Source organism: Jaculus jaculus, chromosome 12 (genome assembly GCF_020740685.1).
Source record: "Jaculus jaculus isolate mJacJac1 chromosome 12, mJacJac1.mat.Y.cur, whole genome shotgun sequence".
NCBI lineage: Eukaryota > Metazoa > Chordata > Mammalia > Rodentia > Dipodidae > Jaculus > Jaculus jaculus.
The window spans coordinates 76,133,926-76,146,797 of NC_059113.1; the positions used below are offsets into that span (position 1 = coordinate 76,133,926).

General features: G+C 37.1%; 1 protein-coding gene across 11 annotated transcripts in view; it reads right to left on the bottom strand.

The window, feature by feature from the left end:
* Sclt1 (sodium channel and clathrin linker 1) overlaps positions 1 to 12,872 on the bottom strand; it is a 222,541-nt gene that overhangs the window by 131,254 nt on the left and 78,415 nt on the right. For all 11 annotated transcript variants that reach the window (XM_045131671.1, XM_045131667.1, XM_045131669.1 and 8 more), the window contains one exon: positions 12,388 to 12,458. In XM_045131671.1, coding sequence (XP_044987606.1) covers positions 12,388 to 12,458 — 71 coding nt within the window. The remainder of the gene's footprint in view (positions 1 to 12,387; positions 12,459 to 12,872) is intronic.

Below are 12,872 nucleotides of genomic sequence, written 5' to 3' on the forward strand. Positions count from 1 at the left end.
CACCCTGATACCAAAACCAGGCAAAGATAGAACAAAAAAAGAAAATTATAGACCAATTACCCTCATGAACATAGATATAAAAATTTTCAAAAAATACTGGCAAACAGAATGCAAGAATATATCAAAAAGATCATTCATCCTGACCAAGTAGGCTTTATCCCAGAGATGCAGGGATGGTTCAACATATACAAATTGATAAATGTAATACACTATATAAATGATCTGAAGGACAAAAATCACATGATAACCTCATTAGATGCAGAGAAAGCATGTGACAAAATCCAACATCCCTTCATGATAAAAGTCCTACAGAGACTAGGAATAGAAGGAACATATCTCAACATAATAAAGGCTATTTATGACAAGCCTATAGCCAACATAATAATAAACGGAGAAAAACGTGAAGCTTTTCTACTAAAATCAGGAACAAGACAAGGGTGTCCACTGTACCCACTCTTATTTAATATAGAACTAGAAGTCTTAGCTATAGCAGTAAGGCAAGAGACACATGTAAAAGGGACACAAATTGGAAAGAAAGAGATCAAGTTATCACTATTTACAGATGACATGATCCTATACATAAAGGATCCTAAAGACTCTATCAGCAAACACTAAGAGCTGATAAACACCTATAGACATGTAGCAGGATACAATATAAGCAGACAGGCATCAGTAGCCTTCCTACATACTAACAACAAACACACAGAGGATCAAATCAGGCAATCACTCCCATTCACGACTGCATCAAAATAAATAAATAAATAAATAAATAAATAAATAAGGTACCCTGGAATAAACCTAACAAAGAAAGTGAAGGATCTCTACACAAATACTTTACACTCAAGTGAGTAAAGACACTAGGAAATTGAAAAACATCCCTTGTTCTAGGGATGGAAGAATCAATATTGTGTGAAAATGGCAATCTTACTAAAAGCAATCTACATAATTAATGCAATCTCCATCAAAATTCCAATGCCATTCTCACAGAAATAGAAAAAAACAATCTAAGCACAAAAAACCTTGGATATCTAAAATAATTCTGAGCAACAGAAATAAATCTGGTGGCATCACCATAGCTGACTTTAACCTATATTACAGAGCCACAGTAACAAAAACAGCATGGTACTGGCACAAAAAACAGACATGTAGATCTATGGAACAGAACAGAGGACCCAGATCTAAGTCTGGGTAGCTACAGACCCCTGATCTTTGACAAACATGCCAAAAGTACTCATCAGAGAAAAGATAGCCTCTTCAGCAAATGGTGCTAGGAAAACTGGATATGTATCTGTAGAAGGATGAAAATAGATCCTTCTCTCTCTCCATACACAAGAAGTAAGTCCAAATGGATCAAATACCTTAATATCAGACCTGAACCTCTGAAACTGCTAGAGGAAAAAGTAGGGAAAACTCTTCAACATATTGGTCTTCGCAAGGACTTTCTGAATATAACCCCAATAGCTCAAGAAATAAAGCCACAGATCAACTACTGGGACCTCATGAAATTACAAAGTTTTTGTTTGGCAAAGGACACTATGAATATAGCAAAGAGGCAACCTACAGTATGGGAGAAAATCTTTGCCAGCTATACATCTGACAAAGCATTAATATCTAGGATATACAGAGAACTCAACAAATTAAATAATAAGAGCCAGGTGTGATGGTGCATATCTTGAATCCCAGCACTGGGGAGGCAGAGGTAGGAGGATCGTTGTGAGTATGAGGCCACCCTGAGACTGCACAGTGAAGTCCAGGTAAGTACCTTGAAAAATAAAAACAATCAATTAATCAAACAAACAAAAGGGCTATGGAACTAAATAGAGAGTTCTCATAAGAAGGAATACAGATGGCATATAAACATCTAAAAATAGTTTTTGTGGTTTACTGTTTTGTAAATCACAGTATGAAGGAGTCACACATTTCTTCATAGCTGAAGAATATAAAATAATTTTTATCAATAATGACAGTCCAAGAATGCAACTGTCTCTCTCAAAAAGCAAAGAATGCTAATGAATTAGGATAGATGATGGAGCAATAAACAGGTAAGTATAACTAAGTGTTAACAATGCTGACACACATGTGCCTCTACCTTTGAGGAACTACAGAAGGAAATATATTTGGTTCTGTAGAAGGGAGAAAGATCCAGAAAAGACATCTAGAAGACCTGAACTTTTATTTTAATTTTAATTTATTTATTTTCAAGGAATGAGAAAGGAGGGGGGAGAGGTTTGCCAGAGCCTCTTGCCTCTGCAAATAGAACTCCAGACGTATACGCCACTTTGTGGATGTGGCTTTATGTGGATACTAGGAATTTGTACCTGGGCTGTGAGACCAGCAATTGCCTTTAACCATTGAGCAGTATCTGTAGACCCTGAACTGAACTTTTGCAACACAGGGTATTTGTGAGGGAAGCATTTGAGGTAATCCGAACAATGTGAATAGAAGAGCAAACTATGAAGCTTGTTTGCAAAACTAAAAATAATTCAGGTCTAAGAAGACTCAGTTGGTAAAACACTTGCTGTGCAAGCAGGAAGACTTGAGTTTGGAAACTCAGAACTGAGGTAAAAGGTGGATGCAGGAGCATACATCTGTAATTCATGCACTGAGGAGAAAGACGGATCCCTGGGGCTTGCTAACTAGCTTAGCTAAGTTGGTGAGCTCTAGTGAGAGACAATGTCTCAGAAAATAAGGTGAGAGTGATTGAACATTTGCTGTTTACACATATGTGTGCACACACAATATTACCAACACACATATACACATGAGAGGAAAAAAGAAAAAAAGTTCTGGAAATTGAAGCAAGGAGGGTCAAGATTTAGAGAAAAATACTGGGTGTCAGCTCATAGAAGATTCTGTGTTATTCCAAGTAACCACTGATGAGAAATGACATCATTAGATTTCTGCATGATCATTTTGAGGAAAGGATAAAAACTGGACATGGAGAGCCAATTTGTAGGTTATTGCAGTAGTATGTGTGATGGGCTAGACACAAGTAATGATAATGTAGTGAGTGACAAGTGAAGGGTCTGAGAGATGTTTTAAAGGTAGAATTGGGTAACCAAAGAATTTATAAGCCTCCTAGTTCTCTAAATCAGGCATTGGATATGTCATACTCAAACAGAAAAGGTTTGGGAGTATAATGATAAGGTCAGCTGTGAGCCCATGCTAAGCCACCTGAATGAAGATAACCTAGAGACTTTAAGCTTAAAAAAAAAAAATGAATGACATGTCATCCTCTTGGCAACTACTGAAGCCATTATTTGGAGACTAGCATAACATCTGTAACTTTATTGTTAATTAAAAATATTTTATCAATTTTCCAAGAGAGAGAAAGAAAATGAGAATGAATGAATGAATGAAAGAGAATATGAGCATGTCAAAGCCTCTTGCCACTGCAAATGAACTCTGGACGGATGCACCACCTTGTGCATCTGGCTCTTATGTGGGTACTGGGGAACTGAACCCAGACTGTCAGGCTTTGCAAGCAAGTACCTTTAACTGCTAAGCCATCTCTGCAGCCCCATCTGTAAACTTATTAAGGACTGCTTGTTCCTATTCCCAAAGAACATGTTATAATTTTAAGTTCACAATGATTTGGGGGGAGGAGTACTAGGGATTGAACTCAAGGCTTTGCACATATACTAACAGTCCACAATTCTTAGTAAATGTTGATTGGTAAGTTACAAATGTCTTATATGAAACAGTATCAATGCCTGTTAGTGAGTGGCTAAAACTAGTATTTTTGTGGTACTGGGGATCAACCCTAGGGTCTTATAAAAGCTAGGCAAGTACTGACACTGAGTCAACCCCCTTAACAACTTAGCAATCTCTCCAGGCCTCATTAAAATTATTATTTTTTTATTTATTTTCGTCAGAGAGAGAGAGTCAGAGAGAGAGAGTGTGCACACGCGCGCGCGCACGAGAGAGAGAGAGAGAGAGAGGGCCTCTAGCCACTGCAAACAAACTCCAGATGCTTGTGCCACCTGTGTATCTTGCTTACATGGGAACTGGAGAATTGAACCTGGGTCCTTAGGCTTCACAGGCAAGCGCCTTAACCACTAAGCCATCCCTCCAGCCCTAAAATAATAATAATAATAATAATTGTTATTATTTTGTGGTTTTTCCACTCTAGCTCAGGCTGACCTGGAATTCACTATGTTGTCTCAGGGTGGCCTGAAACTCTCGGCGATCCTCCTACCTCTGCCTCCCGAGTGCTGGGATTAAAGGTGTGCGCCACCATGCCTGACCTAAAATTATTTTTAACAAGCATTTTTGTGGTGCTACCCTGGTGAGAAGATAATGTGAATTCCTACATCAGAGCTTTAGTCAGCCTTTATAAGAAATCCTTTAACAAAGATAAAAATGGTTGTTCTTAGAACATGTACACAAAAGATAATCCTCTTTTTCAAAAACATTAGAAGATGCAAAATTGAACACATGGAACTAGATGTATATTACAAACAATTATAATGGAATGTAAAAGAATAAAACACCTGAGAGAAACAGTATGAAATTTCAATTTAAATGAATAAGTGATAAGTAGATTCATACGATAAGAATAATAAAAATCTGGTATAAAGAAAAATAAAATTCTGGAGAAGGCAAGTTTAGCCAGGTTCAGAAAGTTATAAATTTTCTGAGAATCAGAGTAATGATCAAAAGGCAAAAAAGGATATAAGAAAAGTTTTCTTTTCTTTTCCTTTTTTTTTTTTTTGAGAAATAGTAAAATAAGTGCTCACAGCAATTTAAATGTAACTAGAGGGCTGACCAATGGCAGATGAATGAAGCTTCTTAAGCAAACAGGCTAAACAGTACTATTTAGCATGACAGAGTATCACTAAAACCCTCAAAAATGAAAATGATAAAAGCTTTTTATTATAAATTCATATCATTTAAATTTTTACACTATACTATCAGACAACAAGTGAAACTAATGTTTCAGTGTAAGTACAAACATGTGTTTAAAGTTTCTAGTCGGGATATACTTGGCATGAAAGATAGAACATCTCAAAACCTAAATTCTGGTAATGTCAATATGCCCATCATTCAGAATCTGTCAAACTTGAAAGCAACACTCTTTTCCCTCAAAGAAGCATCTGCTCATCCTTATGTTCCTTCAAATCTGTGGCAGGAAAAGCAAGATAGTTCTATGTATACAACTCTGAACTGCTTAATGTTAAGCTACGGAATACTGTCAGTAAATATTATGGCAAAGTTGCTCATGGACAACTCAACGCTTAAAACCTTTTAGGCTTCAGAAAACCCCAACTAGACTTATCAATCTCAATTTATTTGATCTTAAGTCAAAATCTTTAGGCCAAAGGTCCAAAAACCAAATGAATCTTCTAAATAGATGTCAAACATCAGTGCAGCTTCTATCTTCCTTTCCTTCCCTATGTGCTCTCATTTTGGACTCCCTTGTTCCTGTGAACACTGCCAGAGAGCAAGGCTTTTGAAGCTTAGTAGATTAATAATTAAAAGATATGAGCTCCAACTTGGCTCTTCCATGAATTTGTTGGGCCACCCTGGGTAAGAGTTTCAAGCCTTTAGTTTAAGTTTTTTTCATAAAATCAGAAATATAAATCAAATGATCATTACAGTGTTATCCAGCAATAAAATTTGATCATTTACCCTAATCACCAGCCTAGATCACTAATTTTTGCCATTTGCCTGTTCCAGGTGAAATCTTCCACATGCACTTTTCTATTTCTGTTACCATCCTGACTACAGATCTTTATGAACTAACTGTCTTATTTATCTTTCTCAGGATCTGTGTCTCTGCCTTCTATAGATGCCACAAATCTTATAGTTTTATTTTCCTTTCCATTCTTTTCTGAGCCTTTGGTGCAGAACAAATCACATCATTATATGACTTATCATTTTTAGCTGTAATGAAATAGCTTTTTCTATTTGGCATCCCTCTAACACTGCTGTACTTTGTAAGTTCACATGAAAAAGTAAAAATATTGAACATATCACTGAATATATATCTAGCATATAATCTATGCTAAGGATCCATATATGTATGTATGTATGTATGTATGTATGTATGTATGTATGTATGTATATATGTATATGTTTATTTGCAGACAGGCTCTCATATATTCCAGGCAAGCCTCAAGCTCACTATGCAGCTGAGGATGACCCAAAATTTCTGATCCTTCTACCTCCACCTCTGCAGTGCTGGGATTATAGGTGTACACCATGATAATCCAAGTTTATGAGGTGCTGGGAATGAACACAGAGTTTTCTATATTCTAGGCAAGTATTCTACCAACTGAACTACACCTCATATGTATGTAATGTTGTTATTACTAAATCTTTACATATTAATACATGTTTCTTGTTGATGCATGGTCTTTCTACATATGTAATTACCACATTTATTTATTTATTTATCTGAGAGAGAGAAAAAAAAAAAGACAGAGAAAATGGGTGTTCCAGGGCCTCCGGCCGCTCCAAGTGAACACCAGACGCATGTACCACTTTGTGGATCTGTCTTACATGGGTACTGGGGAATTGAACCAGGGTCTTTAGGTTTTGCAAGTAAGCACTTTAACTGCTAAGCCATCTCTCCGGCCCCAATTACCACATGTTCACTGACCATTCTCTTAGTGACAGGCACCTAGAATGTCTTTAGTTCCCTATTTCTACAAATATCCTGACTCCATAGAAACAAGGGCTAACTTTACATTAGGGTATATAATTTTTGAAAATGCTTACTTTTATGAACATATAGATATGTAGAATACATATACTTCATTCTTATGCTATATATATTAATTATTTAAGCACCCTTATATAACTAAAATATAGGTCTACAATAAATATTTAGTACTATTTTTACACTTGAAATATATAATTGTTTAATAATCTTTCATACTTATTATCACATTCTATTTTATGTGTGTTTACATATACATATTTTCTGGGAGTCTTCCCATGTAACCCAGGCTAGCTTCAGACTCACAATTCTGCTCACCAAGTGATGGAATCAGATGTGTGCCTTTATACCCATTTGCATTTTACATTTGATATACTGATTATGAGTATGAAGTAGTACAGGTTGCATATAACAAACCTAAAAGTCAGAAATCAATCAGAAAACAGTACAAAATTGGGAATACTCTGATCACCAAGACAATGAGTGCTACATGTGGACCATTTTATATGTGATCTCATGGGATAGGTTACAGTCAAAGTGTAGGTAAAGTAAACATACTGTATGCAATTACTTTCAGACTGTGCATATGATATATCATATATAATATATTATATATATATTTTTTAATGAATTCTGTATTTAGACTTGTGTCTTACCTTTAAGGTATTTTATTTTGTATATGTAAATATTCCAATTTTTAAAGCCTTAAAATCTGTAATTCCTATGGTTACAAGCATTTTAGGTAAAGCATACTCAACTCATATTTTAGATAAGACATGCTGAACTTGTGTCATATAGTTTAAATTTGCCTTTGGTAGACTGCTGTGACTAATTATCTTTGGCTTTTACTTATTCTTACAGATGCTTAGTTAATGTGCCCTCAATAGCTAATGATTTTAGTTACATACACTGTAAAATGTTTTCTAGTAAACTACCTTTTTATTTTACTACTTTCTTTTTGACAGGCTAGTGGAAGGACAGAAAATAGAGGGTGCAAAGGTCTTAGAAAGGTACGGAGGATGGAAAGGGAAGTTAAGACAACATTAACCACTTCCCTAGAAACCATCATTCAGACTAGCATTCTACAAGATACAACCACCAATAAAGGGTAAGGGGGACAGTTCACAAAGGAGGTGGAAAAAGTTTAATCATAAAACCACAGACTCTGGCTGGTAAATCCCAGGCCCAAAACTGGGTTACCCCCCTCAGTAAACTATTGGCCAGGGAGTCCCATGAGGTTCCCAAAACAATGTAGGCCATTGCCAAAATACCCCAGTATTGCCAGAGCTAAAAGGTAAGACCGTACTGCTGAAGACACCACAGGCTGTAGTGACAGGACATGGGAATATCATGTTGGAACTAAAAGGGAAATTAGCTTCCTGTTGGCTAGCACTCAAGAGTGCTGGACAGCCCTATAGGAGCCACTAGAGGACAACAGTCACCAACGGCATGAATTAGCAGGGGACCCTACAGACTACGAAATCTACCAGGCAGACAAGAAGTACACACTTGTGCAATAGTAGTACATAGCCTCTACAGGTAACCAATCATTTTCTGATTGGATGGGAGGCCTGCTCAGTGGGAAAGAACTCATATTTGGGACTGGGAACTAAGTCAGAATCCCATGGTCAGGAAACTCACAGACTATCACTAATCTCTGATGAAAGGTGAACTTACACACTAAAAAGTCTTCTCAAATGATTATGCATACCCCTTGAATCCAAGATGCTTTCATTCTTGGTCCAGGAATCAGTTTTATTTTACAGATGGCAGAGAAAACAAAAGTCAACCTGGTTATATCAGTATGACAAGAAGATAGCTGAATTCCCACCATGAGGTGTGCCATCACTACATCTGTTGGAGCACAGGAGAAATTTCATCAGAGGAAGCAGTAGTGACATGAATACTGTACTCACTGTTAGCCCAGCAACCTGTTTCAGGGCAATGATGACAGACACGGTGATCAGTCAAAACCAATCCAAATAGGAGGAACTTTCCATGATACAGGAATGGGAAAAGACTTCCTGAACAAAACCCTAGTAGCACAGAAACTTAAATAATCACTTAACCCTTGGGATCTCATGAAGCTGAAAAGTTTCTTCACAGACAAACATGCAATAAACAGAGTCAATAGATTACCCACAGAATGGGAGAAAATTTTTGCCAGCTATACAACTGACAGAGGCCTAATTTCTAGAACCTACAAAGAACTCACAAATCTAAATAATAAAAAAATCAAACAATCCACTCACAAAATGGGGCAGAGAACTGAACAGGGAGTTCTCAGAGGAATAAATACAAATGGCAAACACACACTTAAGAAAATGTTCATCATCCCTAATCACCAGGGAAATGCAAATTAAAACAACCATTAGATTCCACCTTACCCCACTAATGATAGCATACATTAAACAATCAAATGAAAACAAATGCTGGCAAGGATGTGGAGAACTAGGAACCCTCAGTCAGGGTTGGTGGGAATGTAAGATGGTACAACTACTATGGAAAGCAATATGGAGACTCCTAAAAAGGTTGACTATAGAGTTACCAACAGACCTAGTTATTCCCTTACTGGGCATTTACCTTAAAAGCTCCACACCTCAGTTCAGAAATATTTGCTCAACCATGTTTATAGTTGCTCAATTCATAATAGCTAAGAGCTGGAATCAACCCAGATGTCCATCATTAGATGAATGGATAACCAAGATGTGGTATATCTACATGATGGAATTCTACACAGCAAAATGTTGAGATTCAAGAAATATTTCTAAGGAGCTAAAGGGTGATGATCTGTCTTCTTGAATTTTTTTTTTTTTTTTTGATGATGAGGGACATAGTCCCTACCTAAGAGAAACCATAAAGCCCTTCCCTATTCTATCTATTGGTTGGAGAGGATACATCAAGTCCTCTGTAGATGGAGTTGGATAGAATCCCCAGTCTGAAACTGTTGTATCATAGAACAGATAAAATTTACAAGGAGATTAAAAATACTAGGGCTAAACAGGCATAGCACAATCACACCAAAAATGGACCCCAGAAAGGAAAAGAGCCAAGGAAATCCATGACCATAGTAGTCCCAGGACAGTCATCTTTGTTGGGGTTTGCTACTGGAGTTTAGATTCTAACTGAAGCTAGCTAAATGGAAATCCAGGTTCCTCACCAGGCCATGCTGCTTAGTTATAGGTGGGCACACAAATATTTCTGTCTTACGTGGCTGTGTTTTATCTAAGTTTTCTGTCATACCAGAATCCACCTTGGTGGACCTTTGGCTTAAAAGGGCCTATTTTTTGGTGGCTTTGATTTAGTCCATACTTAGTACTTCCAATTTTCTAGCTTCTTCAGTTCCAAGTCCTGTATGTATGAAATAAAAAGGAAAACAAAACAAGGAACTTACTATGGCTTCATTCCCTGGATCCTATACCTTGTTGGTATATATCCATCTGTTATGTCTTCCTATGCTTGTTTTATACATAATGCCAGGATATTACATTGTACTTACAAGGCACATTTTTATTTCCTGTTCCACCTGTATCCCCACTGCTTTTTAATAAAATGTATGCTCTTATTAAATATTTCATTAAATCTTAGTTTCTTTCTGTTATAGACATAATATTATTGCTTATTTGATTCAGTACAAGCATAAGTTCAATGAGTACACATACACTCCTTAGGCTATTCACCTAATAGTTTCTCTACATAGCTTCCCAGAATAATAAATGAAGTCTATCTGATTATACAGATGTCATCTTGCAAAGGGTATGGATAAAATAAATGCAGAAAAGAAGGAATATTTTGTTTTATTCTTTTTTTGTGGCAAGCTCAACAGACTGGCCTTTTGTTTAATGCAAGAGTGAGAGTAAAAGAGAGACAGATAGAGAGAAAGAGAAAGAATTGGTATGCCAGGGCCTCCAGCCACTGCAATCGAACTCCAGATGCATGCACCCCCTTGTGGACATGTGTGACCTCTTGCATGCTTGTATCACTTCGTGCATCTGGCTTATGTGGACCTGGAGAATTGAACATAAATCCTTAGGCTTCGCAGGCAAGCACCTTGATCACTAAGCCATTTCTCTAGCCCATGGCCATGCTTGGGAAGCAAAACAGTTCCTATTATGGTAGCCACTATAATCCAACTCCAGATGTGTGTGCTACCTTGCTCATATGCATTACCTTGTGCATCTGGCTTACTTAGGGGGAGTCAAACCTGGGTCCTTGGGTTTCACAGGCAAGCACCTTAACCACTTTACCATCTCTCCAACCATGTTTAACCCTTTTAATCCATGCTGTGCTATCAGTTGGAGAATCTGTTTTCTTACTTACAGAAGGCAGCAAAAAAGTGGGAAAACGAAAATACATCAACATGACAAGAAAAGATAGCTGACTCTGTATGATGACATGAGCCACATTTTACACATCAGCCAGGGTCCAGGTGACATCACAGAGGAAATGATGAGTTAAACATGCGTGCTGCTCTGTGCTCCCCATGCCAGGGAGATGGCGATAGAAACTGAGGATACTCAAAAAGTAGCAAAACAGGACTGGGCATGGTGGTGAATGCTTTTAATCTCAGTATTTGGGAGGTAGAGGTAGGAGAATTGTTGTGATTTCAAGGCCACCCTGAGACTACAGTGAATTCCACATCAGCCTGGGCTACAGTGAGACCCTATGTTGTTTGAAAAAAAAAAAGCATCAAAGCAAAAATTCAGAAGTTGGTGAGAGCTTATCACTGAAATAGACTTATGACACACCTGACAAAGCTAAGGGAACATTGCAGAAGTGTGGGCAGAAAGACTATAAGAGCCACAGTGTGGGAAAGATAATCCATAGGCATAGGCCACCTCCACAGTGACTGACTAATGCATTCACAATCCATAACTCTATGGTAAATACCACTGACCCCACTGAGGAGGGCCCTCAGAAGAATAGGAAAAGGTAGGAGGAGATATAATAATAAATATGAGGGGAATGGGACCAACACATAATTTGTTGATATAAAAAAGTTCCTAACCAAAAAAAAAAATCTGAAAACAAGTTCTCTTATAGACTACCACTGTAGTATAGTATGTGGCTATTTTCATACAGGTAGTAGTAAACGTACTCTGAAATCATCATAAAAAAAAAAAAAGGAGGGCTGGAGAGATGGCTTAGTGGTTAAGCGCTTGCCTGTGAAGCCTAAGGACCCCGGTTCGAGGCTCGGTTCCCCAGGTCCCACGTTAGCCAGATGCACAAGGGGGCGCACGCGTCTGGAGTTCGTTTGCAGAGGCTGGAAGCCCTGGCGCGCCCATTCTCTCTCTTTCCCTCCCTCTGTCTTTCTCTCTGTGTCTGTCACTCTCAAATAAATAAATAAATAATTTAAAAAAAAAAAAAAGGAAACCTTAGAGCACTTTATCTCAGAGTCTAACTAGATGGAAGTCCAAAGAAAGATAGGTAGTAGTCTTCTATGGGCAGAAACATTGTTTTTCTTTCCACTATACCATTGGTAATGCTAAGTTTTTTTTCACATGTCAATAAAATGCTAAATAAACACTTAAACCTAAGTTTCACATTTATGATTCCTGACTGACTTGCTTTAATCTCTTCCCATTCTAAGTGATCATATAAAGAACTGTTACTGTCAGAGGTTTAGTAGAAGGGAGAAAGAAAAAGAAATAGAAATAATAATAAAATAAAACCATAAATTCTCTTGAATCAACACAATTAATAACAAAATATTAAATACATACCTAAGATGTTCTCGGAGTTGCTCAATCTCCACATTTTGTTCAGTTACTATTTTCAGAAAGTGTTGGTTAGTCTGCCACAGGAATAAAACAAAAATACTCAGTATTAGAACTATGTAAGAACTATATTTTAAAAGATGATCTATAAACTACATAAGCAAAAAACAATAAACATAAAAACCCAAGATGAGAAACAAAAATAAGTATACACTAAATCACAGTTGGGGATTAAGCTCAGTGGCACAGCACTTGCCTAACATGCTCAAATTCCTGGCTTTAGTCCTTAGCACCACATTAATATATATATATACATATATATATATATATATATATATATATATACATACATACATACATACACATATATATATGTACATATATATATACACACACACACACACACCAATTAAGAGGAAAAGTTTTTAAAAAGAAGGAGAGACAGAGCTAGAGAGATTGCACTCACTTACAAAGCCTATTGGGCCTGCAAT